This window comes from Trachinotus anak, unplaced genomic scaffold (assembly GCF_046630095.1).
Source record: "Trachinotus anak isolate AG129_WGS33_773 ecotype Australia unplaced genomic scaffold, CSIRO_AGI_Tana_v1 ptg000051l, whole genome shotgun sequence".
In the NCBI taxonomy this organism is placed as follows: domain Eukaryota; kingdom Metazoa; phylum Chordata; class Actinopteri; order Carangiformes; family Carangidae; genus Trachinotus; species Trachinotus anak.
In genome coordinates, this window is record NW_027273902.1 from 135,565 (window position 1) to 157,500 (window position 21,936).

At 43.3% G+C, this 21,936-nt stretch overlaps 2 protein-coding genes and 1 long non-coding RNA gene across 6 annotated transcripts in view; 2 read left to right on the forward strand and 1 right to left on the reverse strand.

Annotated features, from left to right (window-relative positions):
- The first annotated feature begins 4,432 nt into the window (after positions 1-4,432).
- rbbp8l (retinoblastoma binding protein 8-like) lies at positions 4,433-15,102 on the forward strand. 4 transcript variants are annotated; one of them, XM_071473408.1, is made up of 14 exons: positions 4,433-4,559; positions 7,014-7,107; positions 7,202-7,244; positions 8,345-8,440; positions 10,021-10,133; positions 10,513-10,588; positions 10,697-10,872; positions 10,962-11,005; positions 11,406-11,491; positions 12,092-12,836; positions 12,922-13,018; positions 13,110-13,174; positions 13,309-13,453; positions 14,907-15,102. In XM_071473408.1, the coding sequence occupies exons 2-14, from the start codon at positions 7,047-7,049 to the stop codon at positions 14,966-14,968; spliced, it is 1,809 nt and encodes a 602-aa protein (XP_071329509.1). In that variant the 5' UTR covers positions 4,433-4,559; positions 7,014-7,046; the 3' UTR covers positions 14,969-15,102. The 4 variants fall into 4 exon arrangements, with proteins under 4 accessions (XP_071329509.1, XP_071329508.1, XP_071329511.1 ...); XM_071473407.1 differs by lacking the exon at positions 4,433-4,559 and adding an exon at positions 5,278-5,421; XM_071473410.1 differs by lacking the exon at positions 4,433-4,559 and adding an exon at positions 5,283-5,421 and having other exon boundaries at positions 13,113-13,174.
- Positions 15,103-18,757: 3,655 nt separating this feature from the next.
- LOC139615443 (uncharacterized) lies at positions 18,758-20,238 on the reverse strand. Its single transcript, XR_011687372.1, has 3 exons — positions 20,117-20,238; positions 19,941-20,031; positions 18,758-18,893 (listed from the first exon to the last, which is right to left on the reverse strand). It is a non-coding gene; the product is annotated as an uncharacterized lncRNA (long non-coding RNA).
- hck (HCK proto-oncogene, Src family tyrosine kinase) overlaps positions 20,218-21,936 on the forward strand; it is a 20,577-nt gene continuing 18,858 nt past the window's right edge. The window contains exon 1 of the mRNA XM_071473411.1: positions 20,218-20,395. The gene's annotated coding sequence lies outside the window, so the exon portion shown is untranslated. The remainder of the gene's footprint in view (positions 20,396-21,936) is intronic.

Genomic DNA, 21,936 nt, shown 5'->3' on the forward strand with positions numbered 1-21,936 from the left:
CATCACGGCAGTGAAACAGGTTTTACCACACAAACTAGTTCTTATGGTGAAATTAATTTTTACACACATCAACCCACCCAGCTGTAACTGTGGCACAGCCACTATAACTGAACCAGACAAAACTAATGCCCTCACTTCCTGTCCCTGGTCCTGACTCTCTGGTTGTTTGAATGTGTTTCTGCTCGATGACTAAAATCAGGTCTGTGTTTAACAGCAGTTCGAGACATTTTCAGGTTTGATTCTCTGACATCAGATCCGTCAGTAAATCCCTCAGTCCTGATTCTTGAAGCTTCTCCGTCTGTTAAAAAGGCCGGTTGCTAACAAGAGTCTAAATGAGACGACAGAGGTTGTCGGGGACGTTAAATGTCATCAGTCCAACATGAAACCAATCTCCTCACCAGTCCACCTTTACAGCCTCGCTGTGTTTCTACAAACTGTCACTAACTCTGTCAGAGGAAAGGCTTCTGTAGAAGAGCTCAGAGCTGAATCAGACTACAGGCTGAAGGTTAGTGGAGGTGATGGTGAAGTCATGTGACCGTGGTGTCGTTGGTTTACAGCCTAACATGAGCTTCTTACTGCTGCTGGTTGTATTTAGGCTTCAAACATCATAAAGTGGAGTTGTTAGTGAAGATGATCCTGCTGAACCAAACCTGTCAGGATCAGAAACTGCTGCTGATTTTCTCTCATCATCCAAAACACAACAGAGAAATCCTATTGGCTGTTAGTGGAGGGAACCAGGCGATGATGATGTCAGGGTTGGACTACAGCAACACATCATCCCTGTGACTCTATACAACAAGACTGAAGATTGAAGCGCTAATGGGATATGGTTGACATATCTGACACTTCATCTTGTTTAACTGTGAAGTAAAGAGAGAAGGTTTTTTTCTGCACAATTCACCTGTAATTACAAAACATGAAGTCACCAACACTGTGGCCAGGTAGTGTCAGGTTAATCAGATATTTCCTAATCTCCCTGAAAAATGTAAATACAACTTACTCTGACACACTTACATTGCTGGTTAACATGGACGCCCTTATGAGTCTTGATTGTTTTCACACTTGTTCCAATATCCGATTCTGATATAACAGAAACAGAAAAATATGAAAATGAAAACATTATATTTAATATTACATTTCATTAAACACACTATAGGTGATATATTGTCTCCTTCTCTCTGTTTTTCTTCTCTCTATCTGTCCGTCACTAATTACAAACAAAAAAGCTAACAATGTTGTATGAGCGTTAAGACAAAGTCAGTTCACTGAAAAATAAAAAGAGCATTAAAAATCTATTTTAAAGGAGCAGGTGGTGATTGTCGCTCAACAAGCGCTTCAGCCATCGTTGTACTGACAAGGTTTTAACACGTCCTCTGAGCAGCTACGTCTTCAGGACAGACTAGAGGCTGCAGCCATGAGACGGGCCGGGGGCTAGCTGTTAGCATGCTAACTTCAGTAGAAGAACAGATGTGAAAGAGTTAACACTGGTGTTTGTCTCCACCTCTGGAGACAGATGTTGGTGAGTTAAGGATGAAGTTTGATGCTGAACTCACAACATTCCTTCTAGACAGGTGAGTAAACAGCTACTAATGCTAACATTAGCTATGTAGCAATAGCTAAAACTATAGATTCTTAAAGTCAGTTGTTACTAAATACAAACACATTATATATATTCACAGTGAATTTCACAGTTCATGGACACAAGTTGATTGTGTTAAACAAGTGATTTTTTAGTCAGTGGTCTTGTTTGACGGCCTCATTGTCCGAACGTAGAGTGAGAATTATTAAACCCTGTACTTTGGACTCATAGTATCCCACAATGCATCATGTAGTGTAGTGTAGTGTAGAACTGATGGTCACTAACCAAGATATATTTACTTATTTACTCATATATACCATCATGCATTGTGTTTGCAGTGAAAGATTGAAACAGTGCAGAACCTTTAACATATAAGTGGTCATGTGATTCATTTTTAACATGAAAGCGTTCAGTCATTATTTTTCCAGATAACTTGTGATGCTACAGTAAGTTCCTTTTTACACGGTTGTTTCCTAGCAACAGATTTACACATTCCTTTAGTCTGCTGCAGAAAACAGTTTCAATGGCGCAACAATCAAGTAGATCAGTGAAATTATAGCAGCAGTCAGTGAGAGCTCAGAGGGAAGGATCAGTGATGAGTGATGGATTCACAGCCTGCTCTTTATAATGTGCCCACAACTTTCTGCTCATTGTCCTGAAACGTCTGAGAAACAGTGACATGAACAGGAACATGAACAAGTTTCCCCATGAACAGTTTTAATTGAATTCATCGACCCAGGCAGACAAACAGACTCTCACACCTACATTCACACACTCAGACTAAGGTCTGTGTTGTTGTACCCAAAAGCCCTTGAGACAGACTCACCCTGTAAAACACACACATATTCTGATAGGATTGTCTTGTTGTAGCTTTCTGTTTGCTCATGTGACTCATGTTCCCCCTGGATTGGCTGCGTTGGACAGAGGACCAGCTGAACTGAGCAGAACTGCACTTCTGTCCTATCATAACTGCACAACCTGAAGCTGGATGGAAAATAGATATTGCACTTTCCTTTTTCCTTGTTAGCTGAACTGTGCACAAGACGTGACACAATCAACCTCCATGTCCATGAGATTCTGATGGGAATAATCCTTCACATCATTTTCACATCAGGTTTTTTACTGAGAGGTGAGCTGGTTTTCTGCAGAAGAGCTGGACAGGGATAAATTGCAGACTTCACCTTTCACCTTTGGGTCACTCTGCACACACTGCTCTCACAGTTTCCTGCTCGGCTTCCCAAACCACCCAAACAGCTTCACCCGTCTAAATGTGACTTCCTGTTTCAGTGGAGAATCGTTCATCCCAACCCCTGCCCAGGTGGAGTGTGGGAAAGTTTTGGTTCATCATAAACTGAGAGGCCTCAAAAACACCTCTGCTCTCACCAGACCTGCACTGGTCATCCCTCTGTTTCACGGTTCAACTGGGCCCTCTTGTGGATGAAAACAAACATTACGCTGTGAAGTGAGGGCATCAGTTCAAGCCAGCTTTATTATAATCATCAGTGGAAGATAAAGAGCAGGTCAGAAGGTGCTGGTGATAGGGTCAGCAGGCTGCAGGGTCGGCTCAGTCTCACTCATGGACAAACTGAGACCGTGACCCACTGTGGTCACTTAGTGACTCTTTCTAGTTGTTTTTCACATCTGTGTGGCTGTTTGACATCTTTTTGTGGTTGACTGACCCATCTGTGCCGTACTTTTTATCTCTCTGTGGTCATTTCCCATCTACTTGCAGTTGTGTGTCTCTCTAGCTGTTTTTGCAGGTCTGTGTTGTCATTTTGCATCTCATTGTGGTTGATTTGCCTGTTTTTGTCATCATTTTGTGTCTCTTTGTCTTCATTTTGTGTTCCTTTTTTGATGTTACATCCCTTTATGGTTTGTCTCTTTAATTGATGTAGAAGCACAGAAAGAGACAACTGAACGGAATCACACAACGTTTGTACCTGTCATGTGTGAGGAATAATGTCTGAGTGTCTGACATCATTACATCATTACATCATTCAAGAATCAAGAATCAAGAATCTGGTTCAGGAACCAGGACCTCTCAGATCTTTGTCTCACACTGATGAAACCTCCCTGCTCCAGCAGCACTTTGCACCAGTGAACATTGACGATAAAAACACGTAATCTTCTTGTCGTTAATCCTCCCGTACTGTGGCTGTGGATGTTTGTGTGGCAGTCTATAGGAGAGAGAACAGAGGACCAGCTGAACTGAGCAGCCCGTCAGACCGGTCATGAGGAATCTGGTTCAGGAATCAGGACATGGTGTTTTCACATCGAACACGCATCATACCTGGTTTTCAGGCATCGCTATTGCCTGTTGTTTGCTGGTGAATTTACATACCGGTATCACCGTCATCAGATCCACCACACCCTGTCCCTGTCACCGCTTTATGGCTCATTTCAGACGCCTACATACATGTACTGTGTGTTCATATGTGTTGAATGTATGAGAATCAGAACAACAGAAACAGTAGTCACTAACACACTAATCCTACCCCTCCCCCTGTCATTCACACTGTTTATTACACTGTCACACTCTGAGGTTATGAGTCACACCAACATTAAAGTTTATCATCATGTAATCAGATGAAAATGTGACGTCTGACTTGAATGCACCGCTGCAGACTGCTGCGTTGGACACTTCTTCTCTCCAGTCGGCTTTTCTCTCTATCACCTCGGGGCTTTATGTGGCCGGTTTAGCCGGTTCTGTGGGATTTCAGCAGAACTGGAATATCAAGGGAGAACTTGCCCAGGCCTCTGTGTTTGTGTTGCTCAAGGGGACAACTGCCCTGACCGGTTTTCTGGGGTGGAGAGATGAGAGAGGGAGGGTGTGGGGCGTTCTCCCTCACCTCATTCTCCTCTCTCTCTTCATTATCGTGCTCCCTCTCCTCTGTCTCTGCGTCACTCCGTCCATCTCTGAGGTCTGAGCTGCAAACGCAGGCCGGCAGTGAGCGTCTGGAGCAGTGTTCATCTGTGTGAGGTGAGTTACATCAATTCAGCTCTGTGTTATTACCTGAGGGCCGGAATAGACTGGCCGCCAGGTGGGTAGAGTCAGTGCAGGTATGTGTGGCTGGGAGTGAGGGCAAGGCCTGAGCTGACATACAGGAAAAGATCACAGCCTTTCACCGTCATTTTAGAGTGTGTGTGTGTGTGTGTGTTTGTGTTTGTGTGTGAGTGTGTTTGTGTTTGTGTGTGAGTGTGTGTGTGTGAGTGTGAGTGTGTGTGTGTGTGGGGGGGGGGTTATGTGTGTGTGTGTTTGTGTGTGTGTATGTGTGTGTGTGTGTGTAAGTGTGTGTGTGTATTTGTGTGTGTGTGTAGTTGTGTGTGTATTTGTGTGTGTGTGTGTGTGTGTATTTGTGTGTGTGTGTGGGGGGGTTATGTGTGTGTGTGTGTGTGTGTATTTGTGTGTGTGTGAGTGTGTGTGTGTGTGTGTGTGTGTGTGTGTGTGTATTTGTGTGTGTGTGTAGGGTGGAGCTGAAATGAATAAGACTGATTTTAATATAAAATGTATTAATCACGATTTATTTATTCCTCATGTATCATGTCTTCACAAAGCCCATATTCTCTGAACACATTACCTGGTGTTAGATGAATGAAGATGGTTTACTCAGGATCCCTCTCCACTGATGGTCAGTCCAGTCACAGTACAGTCAGACAAGTTGACAATGAGAAGCTCTGAGAACTGTTTCCTTTTTCAGGACCTGGCTCCTCCAGGTGATTTTGTGTGACAGCAGTGAATGAGGTCTGAACACCAAAACTTCCTCCTGTGCATTCAAGTCTGGTTTCAAACAACAAGCCTCTCTCTGTTTGAGCAGGGCCCACATTAAAGCTGAAGCTCTCAGGTATGCTGCTGCCAGTGTGTTATCTACACAGCCTGTGTATCTATAGGTGTGTGGCATCCAGGACCACAGGTTTACACATACTGTGATTATGTCCCTGTCAATTGTGTGATGCAGCTGCAATAAAGTTTAAGGATGAGTATACTGGAATTACAGTGTAACTAGACAGTCAGTACAGTGTGTGTGTGTGTGTGTGTGTGTGTGTGTGTGTGTGTGTGTGTGTGTGTACTTGTACTTGCTACATAGTAAGGACCAAAAAAAGTATTTTACTAACAGAGTGAGAACATTTTGGCCGGTCCTCACTTTTTGAGACACCTTCAAATCACATGTTGAGGGTTAAGACTTGGTTTTAGAGTTCTGGTTAGAATTAGGTTTAGGTTAAGGTTAGGGTCAGGGTTAGGGTTAGGCTCTCAGGTGTGATGGTTAAGGTTAGGGTAAGGGGCTAGGGAATACATTATGTCAATGAGTGTCCTCACAAAGATGGAAGTACAAGTGTGTGTGTGTGTGTGTGTGTGTGTGTGTGTGTGTGTGTGTACTTGTACTTGCTACATAGTAAGGAACAAAAAAAGTATTTTACTAACAGAGTGAGGACATTTTGGGAAAGTGAGGACATTTTGGCCGGTCCTCACTTTTTGAGACACCTTCAAATCACATGTTGAGGGTTAAGACTTGGTTTTAGAGTTATGGTTAGAATTAGGTTTAGGTTAAGGTTCGGGTCAGGGTCAGGGTTAGGCACTCAGGTGTGATGGTTAAGGTTAAGGTTAGGGTTGGGAATGCATTATGTCAATGAGTGTCCTCACAAAGATAGAAGTACAAGTATGTGTGTGTGTGTGTGTGTGTGTATGTGTGTGAATAATGATCTAGAGATAGCAGATCAGCCACATAAAGGCAGACAGGTCTTTTCTTGCTCTGCTGAAGTGATCTGAACAACCGCTCTCCTGACGTATCCTGACATGTCAGCAGAGCCCAATCCACACTGATCAAAATGCTAAAGAGGAGTCAATGCATGTATTTGTACTTATAAGTTATCGTGTGTGTGTGTGTGTGTGTGAGCAGAAGTGACTACATGTCAGTTCAGTTCACAGGGAAACTAAGTCACATGTTTCCACTGTGACTTTTAATTAAAAAAATGATCTTATGTTACTTTGTCATAACATTATTTTGAATTGACACCATGTGATGCACATGCACAAACTGTAGAAGCTGTTGTTTCTCACACTTGAAACACAGTCTGCAGACTCTCACCTGGCAGGACCAGTCTAGCTAGTTTTAATCGTCCTCAATATAACAACGAAATTCGCTCCCACCTTTGAGCAGCAGGGACAGCTTATGAAAGTGCAGTGCCAGCAAAGTGTGCTGTACCGTGCTGTATGTGCTCAGATACACAACAGACTTCAGGCTATAACGCCTGTGCACTTAATAACTCTAACTGATTTACTTTGTTTTCACTCCCATCAGTAATTTGAAGTTTTATTATTTTTTAAAAGCGCTGGATTTAATATGTGTTATGTCGAGTGTGGTCACGTATACCACTTCTTGAAGTACAATTCAGTTTAAAAGCCTTGATCTTTATGTATCTCTCTTTTCTTCCTCAGGCAGACTCAAGGTCAAAGGTCATCACTACAGCAATGGAGTGCTTCAACGAGCTGCTGCTTAAACTGCGGCAGGTCCACGAGCGAGAGGTGGAGGGTAAGTGACGCACACACAGGTTGTGATGCAGCTGTGACACAAATTTGTAAGAGACTCACAAGCCTTTCACACCAGATGTGTGTTTGACTTCCAGGTTGGCAGGTGAAAGTCCAAGAGCTGTCCAACAAGAAAGGCTGGTGAGTGGATTCCCCTCCTCTCTAGATGATTTATCTGGATGTTTAGACAACACTGACATTCAAGTTCAGTCAAACACATGTTGAGCCACTGAGAGCTCTGCTCAGGCCTGAAGTCTCTGTGGACTGGGCTGGTCCTGCACCGGGCCCTGCGTCTGTTCACGTCACGATCAGTGAGTGAGGAAGCTCATGTTGTAACAAGTCATTCAGTCTCAGATACTGAGTCACAAAGTTCTTTTTTTCTCCATAGAAGTAGTGAAAGAACCAGCTCGCAGAGGAGGAGGATCTTTATAGAGTCTTGATACAACAAGAGTTAAATCAATAAACTGTTTGAGTCCTGATTAATTGACTGAATTGAAAAAACAATCTACGTCCACATGTACAAACTGTGGGTCAGCTGGGTAACATGCACAGTGACTCATCTGTCAGTCATCTGTAATTCCTCTGCCTCATCAAACCTTACACTGTGATTTTTTTAGACATATACTGATATTGATCAATCAATCAATCAATTTTTTTTTTTTTTTTCTCAAAGAGGAAATTGATCTGACATCAGACATGGAAACATCAGAAACAGCTAAGGGTCTGAAGCCATGTCAGCTGCTCTTTGAGCTAAATGCTAAATGCCATGACAAATATGTCATAGTGACACTGTTTCCAAATTACCTCAAATTATTTCTGGCTGTTCTTTTCCTCTGTGATCACCCACAGGCCGACATGCAGCATACAATATATCTGCAATAAGCCAAGATAAAAAACCAGCAACATAACAAAAAAGCAGACTAAAGTTCACCTGATCCCTGATCTCCTCATGTAGACCTAGAAAACTCTAATTGTTGGTGCATTCACATGAGAGTGAGAAAGTATGACATGTTTGACTTTAGGTTTGGCTGCAAACAGCAACCTTATCTACCTGTATGTTTATAAGTGTAATGTTGTTCACCACTACAAGCACAGTATGTGTTAGTCCATGCAGACTGCGACTGACACGCAGGAAATACAAATAATATATTAAAAAAGCAGAATCTGTACTATTCTGTAGAAAGACTGATTTGCATTTTGTTTTCGTGTGTGTGTGTGTGTGTGTGTGTGTGTACAAACAGTGATATAAAGCGAATGGAGGAACTGTTCACCAGAAACCAGCAGATGAAAGAACAGCACAGATTACTCACCGAGAACATCAAGACACTGGAAAACAGGTACTGTGTGTGCATGTGTGTGTGCATGTGCTTGTGTATTTGTTTGTGTGTGTGTGTGTATGTGTGTGTGTGTGTGTGTGTGTACAGTTACAGTATTGTACTTCAATACTTTTATGAAGCGCCCAAAAATGCCTCATCATTCGATACCAAATTTTGATACCTATGGAATAAATGATTAAATCTCATCAGCATCAGTGAACCAATCAGCATGCAGCATGCTGAAACCAAGATCTGATAACGCTGGTGATTGGCTGTTTGTTTGCACAAACACATTTGAGTGTGTAGTAAGACTGAGCTACACATTTTGTTTGCTCTTTGTGTTGTGTGTGTGTTGGAGCTGCTCTAATCTATATGACTGTGGTATCAAACAGGCACTGTGGCAAACAGCAGTGCTGCTGAACTTTCATCAAGATTGTTGAATTTTTCTCAGAATATTTTTTTTCACCAGACACATGTTATGGAGCTTTCATTATCATGCTCTGATATAACAGCTACCATTAATTAAAGAGGCAGTTTACAGTGCCTCTTAATAATTCATGAGCACCACTTAAGTTTTAGCTATTGCTACATAGCTAACGTTAGCATTAGCAGCTTTACTCACCAAAATCTGTCTCCAGAGGTGGAGAGGTGGTTGTTTCTGTCACTGCTTTTCTTCAGTTAGCATGCTAACCAGCTAGCCCCAGTCCACTCAGACTGGTTCATCACATCACTGTAGCCTCCAGTCTGCCCTGAAGAAGCAGCTGCTCAGAGGACATATTATGACCTCTTTTATCGTAAACGCAACAATAGCTGAACATTTTGGCAAGACTGGTGAATTAACAGCTGCTAATGCTAACATTAGCTATGTAGCAATAGCAAAACCTACAAATAGCTCCTTTAAAGTAAAATGCTCCCCAGAGAGATTTGGGTTTAAAGCTCAGACTCATGTTATTCAGCTGCCACTGATAATGATCCGTTAATGCTGAGGGCTCAAAGCTAATGAAACAGTAGCAAAGTGACTGAATAGCACTGGTCAAACATATTTACCTAAAGTTTTCCACTGTGCTACCGGTCATACCAGACCAAGTGGGACTGTAGCAGCAAAACCTCTGAGCGTAAGTGAACTGAACAAAAGTGATTTTTAAATGGTAAAATGGACATGCCTATATAGCGCTTTTCTAGTCTTATTGACCACTCAAAGCGCTTTACAACGTGAGCCGCATTCACCCATTCACACACACAGACATACAGCACTTACATCTACAGTGAAGTGCTTCTAACATTCACACACACACTCATACGCTGATGGGACAGCCACCAGAGGCAGTTTGGGGTCCTTGCCCAAGGACACTTTGACATGCGGGGATCGAACCACTGACCTTCTGATAAGTGGATGACTCGCTCTACCTACAAAGCCACAGCCGCCCCATTTTTATCACTTATACGTTCAATTTTTCATTTGTGTTTTTTCTTCCTTCACAACAAGATCTTACACTGTCTCATTTTAATGTTTTGTTAAATTTGTTAAGCTTCACAGGCTGACATTATTGGTTATTATTAGTTGTGTTGTGATGTTGTGTGGTTTTGTGCTGCCTGTGCAGGCTGAGAGCCGGGCTGTGTGACAGATGTACAGTGACTCAGGAGGTGGCCAACAGGAGACAGCAGGAGTTTGAGGCCTCGCAGATACAGAGCCTCCAACACATCTCTCTACTGGGTATTCATCCATCCATCCATTCATCCATCCATTTGTCTATTCATCCATTCATACATCCATTCATCTATTCATCCATCCATCCATTCATCCATGCATCCATCCAGTCATTCATCCATCCATCCATTCATCCATCTGTTCATCCATTCATCCATTAATCCATTCTTCCTCCTGGACTCTACTTGTCTCTTGTGTCAAGTGTCTTGTCTGTTTTAAACATTTGTTTTTAATCAGCTTCTTGTTCCTTCTGAGGTTTGATGTTTGATTCTCACAACTTTTCTCCAACCTCTCATCCATGATTTTCCTCTGCACCAAAGTCAACTCTGATGTGATCTGATCTGATCTGTAGTGATCTGGTCCTGACTTGTGGTCTGTGTTGTAGCGGGAGAGATGAACAACCTGAAGCGGGAGAACAAGAGACTCAGAGATGAAATCAGGAGTTTAAGAGCAGCACTTGAGTGAGTCTCAGATGTTTGTTATAAAGTTTTACATTGAGTCAACCTCAATTTTCTGTCTGGAGGAGGCTTTAAACAATGTGTGTGTGTGTGTGTGTGTGTGTGTGTCAGCAGTCATAGCGACCACTCCTCAAACAGCAGCAGTGTCACAGAGGTCAAACCAAACAGCTCCCCTGACCTTTCACCCTCCTCTGGACCTGTGGCCCTCATCGCTGTGGCAACCAGCAGGGCCAGCAACCAGCCATCAGATGGCGACACTGCGGTGAAAACCAAGACGGACCGAAGAGGTGAGTGTGAGGGTGAAGAGGAGTTTGTTAGTTGATTTTCATGGTCTCATGATTCTATACGTTCATGTTTTCTGTCTCTGATCAAACAGAAGCTGAACACAGAACGCTGAGAGGGATGAACCGCAGCCACTTCGTAAGTTTCCAGCTCAGCTGACTCTCACATATTTAAACAGTCTCACATTTTATTTGCTGTCCTGTTGACAGTTAGGTAAGAAGATCAAACCCTCTCACATACCTGTGTGTTAAATTTGAAGGCGTAGCAGGAAGGGTTATCTTAGCTTAGTTTAGCATAAAGAGTGAGAAAAAGGGAGAAGACAATTAAAGACCATTAAAGTTCCTTCAGACAGATCCAGGCTAACTGTCTGCCATGATTCTCCTCTGTATGCTGAGCTAACTGTCTCCTGACTGTAGCTTCATATTCAGAGAAAACAGCTCCCAGAAACAAAGTGCCTTTCTCCAAACTGTCAAACTATGGTTTAAATTTATTGATAACCATGGTGATTTATTTTGCCTCCTGTCCTCCATTCTCTCAGGAGTCGTACAAGTCACTGTCACAGTCGACTCTCATGCCACAATCCTGGAAGACAGAACACAGTGGATCCCGAGCCGGAGAGAGGAGGTGAGACAGTGTCAGTATATCAGAGTACATAAATGATAATTAAGACCACAAACCAAGTCATAACTCTTGGGCTGTGTCCTAAATCACTCACTCTTTCACTCCTCCCTCCTCACTGTCCATGGAGCTCAGTGTAGAGGACTGAGCTCATCAGTAAAAACACTTCCAGACAATATCACCGTTTTTCAGTCTTTCACTGCGAGCACGATGCATGTTGCTTGGTTAGTGACCATTGGTTGTACGCTACTTGTCATGATGCATTGTGGGATACTATGAGTCCACTATACAGCACTACAAAGTGACGAACTGAGTGAGTGATTTCAGACACAGTCTTGTGTTGTCATGGACTTAGATGTAAAATTGAAAATGGTGTTTTAACTGGTTGATCGGCTGCAGCTCATTCAGAACTGCTTCAGTCCTCACTAAGACCAACAGATACTAACACTGGTTCATAAACCACTGATGGTTCAGGTCCAAAGCATCCAGACCTTGCAGATCATCTGGGATAGTATAAGTCCACACTACTTTGTTTTAGTTTTAAATTCAATTGACCTGTATGGAAAATTTAACCTCTCCCTGTTTTCTCTGGTTCTCCTAACTTAGAGGTCAGAGTATTGAACAACTGGACCAACGACCCTCCATCCCTCCTCAAGCTCTTCTTCTGAAGAATTCATGTTCTTCAGTTGGTGGAGAAGTCAACTCCAGCAGACATGTGCTCCACACTCCTGTTCCCTGCCGTCCTCAACCAATTAAGAGCAGCCCTTTGACTCTCCCCTGGCCCTTATCTGAATCCTCTGATTGGCTGTCTGTGGCTGCTGCAGGCACCAGCCAGGTGATGCAACCTTCTTCCAAACAGAATCTGCCACGCTTCCCCAACCTGATCCCAATCAGCCAAGATGCCAGCCATAGAAAGCAGGTTTCTGGGTCTCCCTGGTCCAAACACAGCACTCCTCAGCCCACGGTGAAGGAGCCAACTGTGGTGTTCAGGTTGAGGAGTGTGTCAGAGCATGTGGAGAGTCAAATCAAGCCCCAGGACAAAAAGGAAATTCAGCCAACTAAGGCTGAGAAGGTCTCTGGAGAAGGACTTAGGGAGATGTACGAGGGGCCTCTGGACCTATCGGATCGAGGGAAGTCCAAATCCAGCCAAACGCCAAGAGATGATTCGCCCTCAGCCTTACAAGGTGGAGAGAGACTACAGAAGAGCCCCGACAAGGATGTGAAGACCAACACATACACACATGTACCGGTATCATCACCTTCACCTGTCGCACAACCGTCGTCTTCATCCTCATCTTCACTGCCAGTCAACCAACAGGAGGAAGGGGCAACCACTGATCATAACGACAAGGTAATTTTACACCTTCTGGAAATGAAATGAAAAGACAGAGACATGAGGGTGAAGGATTCACAGTGTGATGGTGTCATCGCTGCAGGTAATCACAGATCAGGAGCAGAAAGAGGAAGTGAACAGAAAGACAGACCAGAGTAGCGAGAAGAAGGTGCCTGTCCTCACTATATCATTACGTCCAGGTAAAGAGCTCACATTTATGTACCTGTGTGCGCTGGAATTCATAGTTTTACAGGTAAATAATACGTGGTCGTTGCTGTGTTACTGTAACAGTAGTAGTGCTGGAGACTCTGAATTCTGCTCTGCAAAAGCAAGAAGCCTTATCAACAAATGGAAAGGTAAGATCAGGCACAGTGGAGACTGTGTTAGCATATGCTTACTAATTCAATTCCACACAAAAATATTAGCTGTTCACTTGAAGTAAAGGTTCTCTTCTATTGTGAGCCCTCATGTTTCCTCTGCCCCATCACAGTCGTCTCCGGCAGCAGACGAGCCGGACAGCAGCTCGGACGAGCAGAACGAGGACGAGAGCGCATCAGGCCAAGAGAGCAGCCAGGCCGGCAAGAGGAAGAGGGCGTCTGTGGAGACTGAAACCGACCGGGACTCAGACACAGACAGTAGGCTTCAGCTCTCACAAAGGAATTTTAAATCGAAAGCAACTGGACTTGGTTATTTGTCTAGGAAGATGTTTCACCTCTCATCCAAGAGGCTTCATCAGTTCTTTCTCGCACCTGACCAGGCTGGGACTGGTCCAACTATCTGGTGTGGAGACCCGGGTATTTTTAACCTCTGGGAGGGGTTTTCACAAGGCTGATGATGTCACTGGTTCCGTTTGTGCTCCATGTGCCAACGATAGTCGTTAGAGTGACTGTCTCTTCGTTAGTGCCCTATTGTGTTATAACGCTATAACACAACGCTATAACTCGTCTTCCTAGACAAATAACCAAGTCCAGTTGCTTTCGATTTAAAATTCCTTTGAGATACTATGACCTGGACAAATGAGAATATTCCCAGGCTAGGCTTCAGCTCACATCCTTGTTTTCTTTCTCATCTTCCTTTCTTCCTTTTCCTCCAGGGTTTTGTCTTCAAATCAAATCACATTTCTAAATCTTGGTGGATTAAGATTTTTTCCTCCACATGATCCACAATCATTTCACTTCTGTGTTCTGTGTTAAGTCTGACTCAGTCCAAGGGTAACAGAATCCATCTACCAACACTGTTTACAACCAGTCCTCCAGCCAGTCCTCCAACCAGTCCTCTAATGGTCCTCCAACCAGTCCTCTAACCAGTCCTCTAACCAGTCCTCTAATGGTCCTCCAACCAGTCCTCTAACCAGTCCTCTAACATTCCTCCAACCAGTCATCTAACAGTCCACCCACAGCTTTGTCTCCTCAAACAGCACCTCTGCGGCAGCAGGCATACCAGAGCTTGGTTGTCATGGTTACAATAATAAGCATGTGGACTGTACTGAGAGCAGCATACCTACCTTCGTCACCATGGTTACTATAATAACGGTCATGGTTTGGTTAGGTTTAGGAAAAGATGGTGAATCGATCTTTGTCATCATGGTTACAATAATAACAACGAACAGTCATGGATAATAGAAACAACATAAGCTGCTCCTGTCACATGGGAATCGAACACCGCTCTCCTGGGTCATATTCATCCATCCACCCCAACCTCCTCCTGACGTGGACTTTGTTGCTCTATAAACTACGTCACCGCACTTTTCCCTTTGCTCCTGTCATCATTACTACGACCACTAGATGTCACCTAGCAACAAAACCTAACTGTGGGTCATAGTAACCTGCTGACAGATGACCTATGACCTTGTTTGTTACAAGACAGTCTCACTATTTATTTATATCTTGTTTGTTTACGTTGTATAAAAATCATGTTGAAAGGAGGTTATGTGCTGAGCTAATCCTCCAGGAAGTCACTGGTCCTGCCCATAACCACCATTAATCACAACTATGTTAATTGGCAGATTTCACAGGTGTTTGTAGGTGTTCTACTTCCTTATTGGTGTTGTTGAAGCTGTTTGGAACAATTTCCTTCTCTTCCCCACAGACATCCAGCACGAAAGAAAAAAAAAGATCACAGTCCGGACTGAGGAGAAGAGCCCTAGCTAAGAGGATGATGTCACATTGACCCGGTGATGTCACTGAAACCTCCGTTCACTGATGTTCTTCTCCAGTGGGGGGCAGCGCAACGAGCCGAAAACAGAACAGAGAAACCTGACACCTGATGAATGTAAGTCCAGTAATGACTCTCTTTAGCTCTTGGTCTCCACCAACTGCGGAGGGAAATACACAGCTCTTAACTTGCAAAATGCTCCACTATGTTCACCATCCGGTCACTATCTCTGACTGCCTGCTGTTATGATAGTGTACAGTACACTACCATAAAATCAAATAAGTGACTTAGAAGATGCTAAAACTCCCCACAGAGCTCAGGGGAATGATGATAATTCATCATCGTCATTTGATCTGTGTTAATACTATAATTTTGAGTAAAACAGCTGATAAAAATTGATTATAGCAGCTTTAAATTTGCCTCTTGGTATTTTCAAACATCTGGGTTTTTCCCTGCCTTTGGCTCAGTGCTCTGCATCAGGCTGCAACTTCCTCCTATGAGCCTCAAAGAAGAAGGATGGGAAAAGAGATTATTTCTGGAAACAAGTTTAAACATGGTTTAGACAATAATGATTATTTAAAAGTTGGCAGTCTTTTTTTTTCCACTAGATTCTCACTAATTCCTTCACCTGCTCCTGACAACCAGAGCACAGCGCCCGCTACCTGAGGCCATAAAGAAATCCCTAGGAAATAATTCACTACTTCATTACTGTAGTAAAAATTCAGCAGTTTAAACAACAACAAAGAGACACTCTGCAGGAGTCAGTGGAGACTCTCAATGATGCCTTTGTTTACCTGCAGAAATCTAATAATAACTGGCCAACAAGCGCCCCCTGGTGGTCTACCAGTAAATTAGTTAAAAAATGTTTTAAATGTGGAGTTTCTCAAACTGTCTGTTAGTGACCACAGAGCCTGGTGAGTCATGTGAATGTGTTGTTTTCAATATTAAATCAACTCCTATAAATTCAAACATTATTGTTGAAACAAGCACCAACTGTTCAGTAACTCTGTCTCCTCACACGTTTTATGATTCAGGTCAAAAATGATCAGTGAGACGCTTGAAAGGAAATGTGGATGAAGAACCTCTTATAGGCTAATTGTTAGCAGGCTTACTGTTAGCCTATAAGAGGTTCTCGTACATAATACCAAACATACCACCGGTCGAGGCAGACGGCCGCCCACCCTGAGCCCGGTTCTGTTGGAGGTTTCTTCCTGTTAAAAGGGAGTTTTTCCTCCCCCCTGTCGCCAAGCGCTTGCTCGTTGTGGGAACTGTTGGGTTTTTTTCTGTAACAAAGTAAGGTCTTGACCGGACCCTGTAAAGTGCCTTGAGATAATGTATATTATGATTTGGCGCTATACAAATAAAATTGAATTGAATTGAATTGAATAATCCTGCCAGTGCCACTGTTCATGTATGTGTTGAGTTTGATGCCACCTGAAAAGCATCGCTTGTCAATGATTGTTGTTTGTCAATGATTAAAACCCTGTGTCATGTTGTGTGATCAGAGCACTGAGTGGTTCAGATGTATCCTTAAAAACACAAAGTATTAAGTACTAATACTGAAGTATTGGGCCTGTTGGGCTGTGGATGTTTGGGAGTTAGCTCATCCATGACTTTTATTTAGTGTCTACATGGACCTTGGTCTGAAAAAGATTGAAACACTTCTAGAGAAACTGTTGAACATTTCCATCTGAATAAAACATTTTCAGATGTCATTACTCAACTGAGACCTTAACTGTGGCTCAGGCTCGATCCTGAGTGTTAATGAGCTTTATTACTCCGTTTAGCAGCTTTCAGCTGTTTGATGAAGAACAGAGGTACAGTCGGGCTGAGAAAGTCACACATTTTGCAACACGTTACCAGCCCATTCTCACAACGCACAACTCGAGCAGCCACCCTGAATATAGCAAACTTCTCGGACAAACTGAAAATATAAAAGATTTCACTGACTGTCAGCTGTTCATCACAACCATCACTAATGTCTCTGTAGCAAACAGCACCATCATCACTGCTCCCCCTCTGAGGCAATGAAAAACATCAAAGCCATTAACCGTTGACCTCTGACCTCACGTTTCTAATTAAGATTCAATGGACTTTTCTTCCTCGCCTTGAAGCCAAACAAATCAATCCCATAGTCTTCCTCTCCAACTCTCCTCACACCCCATTCACATACTATTCTAGTATTTATAGTTATTTCACTTTCCTGGTATTGCTGTCACTGCCTGGCTATTTTTGCCACAGCCCCCCCCCCCCCCCAAGCCTGTCTCTAAATGACCGACAAAGGAAAAAAAAGCAGAGAAAAACATGTTCCTCTTCCTCTTTTTCTTTTTCAGAATGCACATATTTTGCAAGTATTAACTTTCCACTCACAGCTGCGTCGCTTGTGTTAAGCCGGGTGGATAGAGGAGATAAAAACAGAGTGACAGTCGCTTAAATGACTTCAATACTTCAGTGGTGCAGCACTGTGAGCTCAATGTGTCTGCTCTGTGTAATAACATAGATTCTTTTAATGAGGTAAATCAACAGGCAGAATCAGCTGATATTTACTTCAAACTGATGTTAATTTTCCTTCTTTTGCACTTTTTTACTCTCCTGTGTGTCACCACCCCGACGTGTGTTCATTATACAGTTATATTGATTTCTGTCATGTCTCTCTAATTCCATTAGAGTCCATTAAGTACAGTACCTGGTCAATGCTCAGTGGACTAAATAGCCTCCCTCTGTCATTCACATCTACAGTTTGTGCTTTCACAGTTGTATCAAACAAAATACTGTGTTGTTGTGTGGTCTGAGCAGATGTGTTGTTTTCTACACTTATGTAACTGTTTTGTATGAAAGCCCAACCCTTGATACTGAAATAAATTTCTCTTCTTGAACGTCGCTCCTGTTACTGGAGATGGGTCAGAGTTTTTATGTCCCGTACCATAATAAATTCACCACACGCCCCTGGTGTTCTGGGAAACTGAAGTAACTGAAGTAACATTGTGTCTGACGTTTTGCGAGGACATTATGCAAAACACTTGTGGTGGTGATGGAGGATGTAGAAACCAGTGGAAACCATCAAAAGTTTGTCATGTAGTGGTGTGAGGTGAGACAGGAACCGGCTCCATACTGAGCGTCTACATGAGCAGATCGATCATGTGACGCAGTGTAAAAAACAAATGTTTGAGAGATGAAATTGTGCTGTATTGTCTCCTCTCCACCCACAGGAAGTGAAAGATGGAAATTTTATTATTTCAATGTGAACTGTCTTTTTTCTTCCTTTTCCTCTTTTACATTAGTCCTCATGTATAGCGATAGTTTGTACCTATGTGAACTGAAAGTAAAGATGGTTTTAAAGTTCAACCAAAACCCAGACAGTCACAGTTTACAAAGTGCAAACACTAAACACTAAAATTTTATTATTTGTACAAATAAATTAATTCTGATATTCAGGATCATCACAATGGTGAAACTGTCAACCTACATGTGTGTAGCTATAGGACCCTCCATCTGTCAATCACAACCAACTTAAGTCAATACACTAATTCAAGCAAGGTGTTTCGACCAGCCAGAGGTGGGACAAAGTCTCAAGTCTCAAGTCTCAAGTCTGGCTAGGTCCGAGTCCTGAGTGAGGACAGGTACGTCCAGATCAACAACAAGTCCCCAGTCCCCAATCCCCAGTCAAGTCCCAGCTGTGCTCTCATAGACTTGTTAGTCTTTGGCCTTGGGAGGATATCAAGTCAGGGAAATAAAAAATATCAAGTCATCAGCTGTGTCCAGTTCAGGGTCTGATCCCTCAGAGGCTGTATTTAAAGACCGACTGAGGCTCGACTACACTGTCCCGTTTCAGAGGCTCCTTCAGGTGTGTTTTTCTTCACCTGGACAACAGAGGCTCCAACAGGTGGATCCTTCGTGGTCCAACATATCCCACGATTCACTCTAAAAATAAAAAATAATAATAAAAATAATCTGTCATCAAACAGCACAGACAGAGTCTGAGGATCACACTGTTACAACAGTTCAACAGTAACAGTACAACTGTTAAAACCAAGTACCTGAAATCTACAACCTAAAAAGGATGCAGGTCCTGAACTGGGACACAGCGATTGGCTAAAGTTTAGGTCACAAGTCACTGTGTTAAAGTCTTTAGATTCATCACTCGATACTAAATTGTGTGAAGGTAGAAGTTTGTCACAACTGAATCTTCCATAGATTTAAAAAAACTGAAGCAGGAAATCTGAGGTATCACACTCACACTGAAAATAATTCACTCAAAGAGGAACGATAACGAGATCACGAAACTGAGAGGTGACCCACAGTCAGAGAGTAACACAATGCAAGAACAACAATGTACTGGACCCAGTGTAAGAGTGACACACAACACAACGGGATCACTGCCCTCCCCAGCTCCTCTGCGCACAGACCAGAGAACATGTAACTGTATGACAGACTCGTGATTAAACTGTGTGGATCTTCAGCCTGGTTAATGAGGAAATCATTTCCCCCTGAAGTTTGAATATGGAGAGGCACAAACAGACCCCCCCCCCCCCCCCCCACACACACACACACACACACACACACCCCACCCCCCATCCCCCAAACACACACACACCACGCAACCTCAGGTCATCTGCTCATCTGGTTCAACAATCAGCTGCTAAACACAAATTCTCTCTTTATCCCCATGCTATGATTTTTTTTCTTGTATTATCCTTCATCAGTGTTTTAACTCTCACAGTCTACCTCTCTCCTACCCCCCCACCCCCACCCCCACCCCACGTCAGCTTCAGAGGGAACTTGGTTTCTAATCCTGACTGTTGATTAAGGATTATGTCTGAACACCCCCCCCCCCACACACACACACACACACACACACACACACCCAGAGGATGCTATGAGCATGATAGCTGTCAAACTATCATTTGAATACATGTTAGATCTGCCCCGCACACCATGCAAATGAGTCCCACACATCTGTCCACCCACCCGTGGCATCCACCCGTTTATCCCCTCTTCCCTCTGTCCCTCCTCTCCTCCAGCAGAGACGGAAATGAGGCGGCACCGTTACACTTTCGGGCTTTTGGAAGAGAAGAGAGTGATCCCCACATGATTAAATACAACAGTAACACAAAGGAAATACATTTTTAAAGAGGCAGTTTTACCGTCCACATCTCTGGGCTGAGAGAAGCGGGTGAAACCTCGGTGTGGGGCTGGTTCCTCTTTTCATCAGATGTGCACAGCTCAAACTTCCTCCTCCTGCTCCAGTGCGCTGCGCTCCGTCGATCCGCCCGCATCTTCAGCCCCAACCAGCAGAGAAGCGGCTGCGTGGGGATGGAAGCTACATGAAGACATGAGGAATAATCCCTCCACAGACAGCCGAAGCTAGAAGATCACACACAACCAGAGACACAGAGACCGAGTGATTGGCTGTTTGAAGCGCGGTAAGTGTCCTCTTCATCTGGGTTTGTGTGTGTGTGGAGAGAGAGAGAAGGAACTGTGTGAAAGATGAGTTCAAGAATAAAAAACTACAGGCAGAGAGGTTAAAGTGTCTGAGAAGTTTGTATGGAAGAAGAAGAAACTAGAAAAGAGGAACTTCAGGGTCTTTGAGCTGAGACAACCACGGCCCACAGAGGACACCGGGACAGTGTGGAGGAGCCGGAGAACAGGTCTGACCTCAGTCAAGTTCATGAAGAATCAGTTTAATTTAAGGTTTTATCTTTGTTCATCTCTCTGTGTGTGTGTGTGTGTGTGTGTGTGTGTGTGAGTTATTTTTAGACTTCCATCTTGACTAAACCAGAAACTAGTTTCAGTGTTGAATCCGTTTAAAAGCAGATACAGTCTGATCATATTGTGAGTGAAGACTTTTCCTTCGGTCAAAGAGAATCGGACACAAACTCACTGAGCAGGAAACATTAGTGTGTGAGGTTCTTTGCTGAAATACTGATATTACATAACACTGGTGGCCATTGTTGAATTCCCCACATCAGGCTGCTTTTCCCCAGATGTTGTCAGCAGAGGGGCAGACAGCTGTTGCAACCACACAACCTCCATGGTTGGTTGCTGGAGTGTTTCTGCTTCGACACAGCAGCCGATTTGAATATTGGAGTCAAAAGCATCTTCCTGTTATAGGAATAATACAGTGTGTGTCCATCAATCAATTCATCATCCGATCAATAACATGTCAGGAAGTATTGACAAACTGCCTGTCACAGTGTCTCAGGGTTGAAGGTCACATTTTTAAATGTCACCTTGAAAGAGAAGCAGGGGATTTTGACAGCTTCGCTTCATCATTGACATAAATGATAATAATCAATTATCAGAATAGTTTCTGATTAATTTTCTTTTGATGAAGTGTTTCAGTGATAATCTCAGCTGATCTGTACCAGACGTCATACAACACACGTTCATACACTACACACATAAGGTTGTATGTGACATTCCTGCATACACCACACACACTGAGTACACTGTAAATGTTCATTAAATTAGGGAAATGTTTCTAATCATATAAGTAAAAATATGCAAGCACTGTGTTTGTATACAGAGAGTCTGAAGTGTTTGTTTTAAATCTGTCAGTCTCAGGTTTGTCTTTCTTTCTCTTTCTTTCTTTCTCTTTCTTTCTTTCTCTTTCTTTCTTTCTCTTTCTTTCTTTCTTTCTTTCTTTCTGACTGTCTGTCTGAAGTCCTGCTGGCCGTGTGCCACACTGGCAGGTGATGTTGTTATGGCCTGAAGCGGTCTCAAACAGGTACACACTCAGCTTGGCAGCACCGCAAAATTTACATCTGACGAAAAAAAAACAAAACACATCCCTCATAACAGAACACACATGAATTATCCCTGTCACTGCCGGGTTTTTCTGGCAGGATCCTGCATAAATGAGGCCACTGTGTAGCTGTGGCCTCCAGCTTAGCTGCAGCAGCCTGGTACCTGCTCCCTGCTCAGACGGCTCAGTGGCCTGTGCAACATCCACGGGAGAAAGATG

Bases quoted from the DNA above. Each gene is read 5' to 3' on its own strand.
- rbbp8l (XM_071473408.1), top strand. From the start codon at position 7,047: ATGGAGTGCTTCAACGAGCTGCTGCTTAAACTGCGGCAGGTCCACGAG. The intron at 7,108-7,201 runs GTAAGTGACGCA...TTTGACTTCCAG, and splicing joins CCACGAGCGAGAGGTGGAGG to GTTGGCAGGTGAAAGTCCAA. The intron at 7,245-8,344 runs GTGAGTGGATTC...GTGTACAAACAG, and splicing joins CTGTCCAACAAGAAAGGCTG to TGATATAAAGCGAATGGAGG.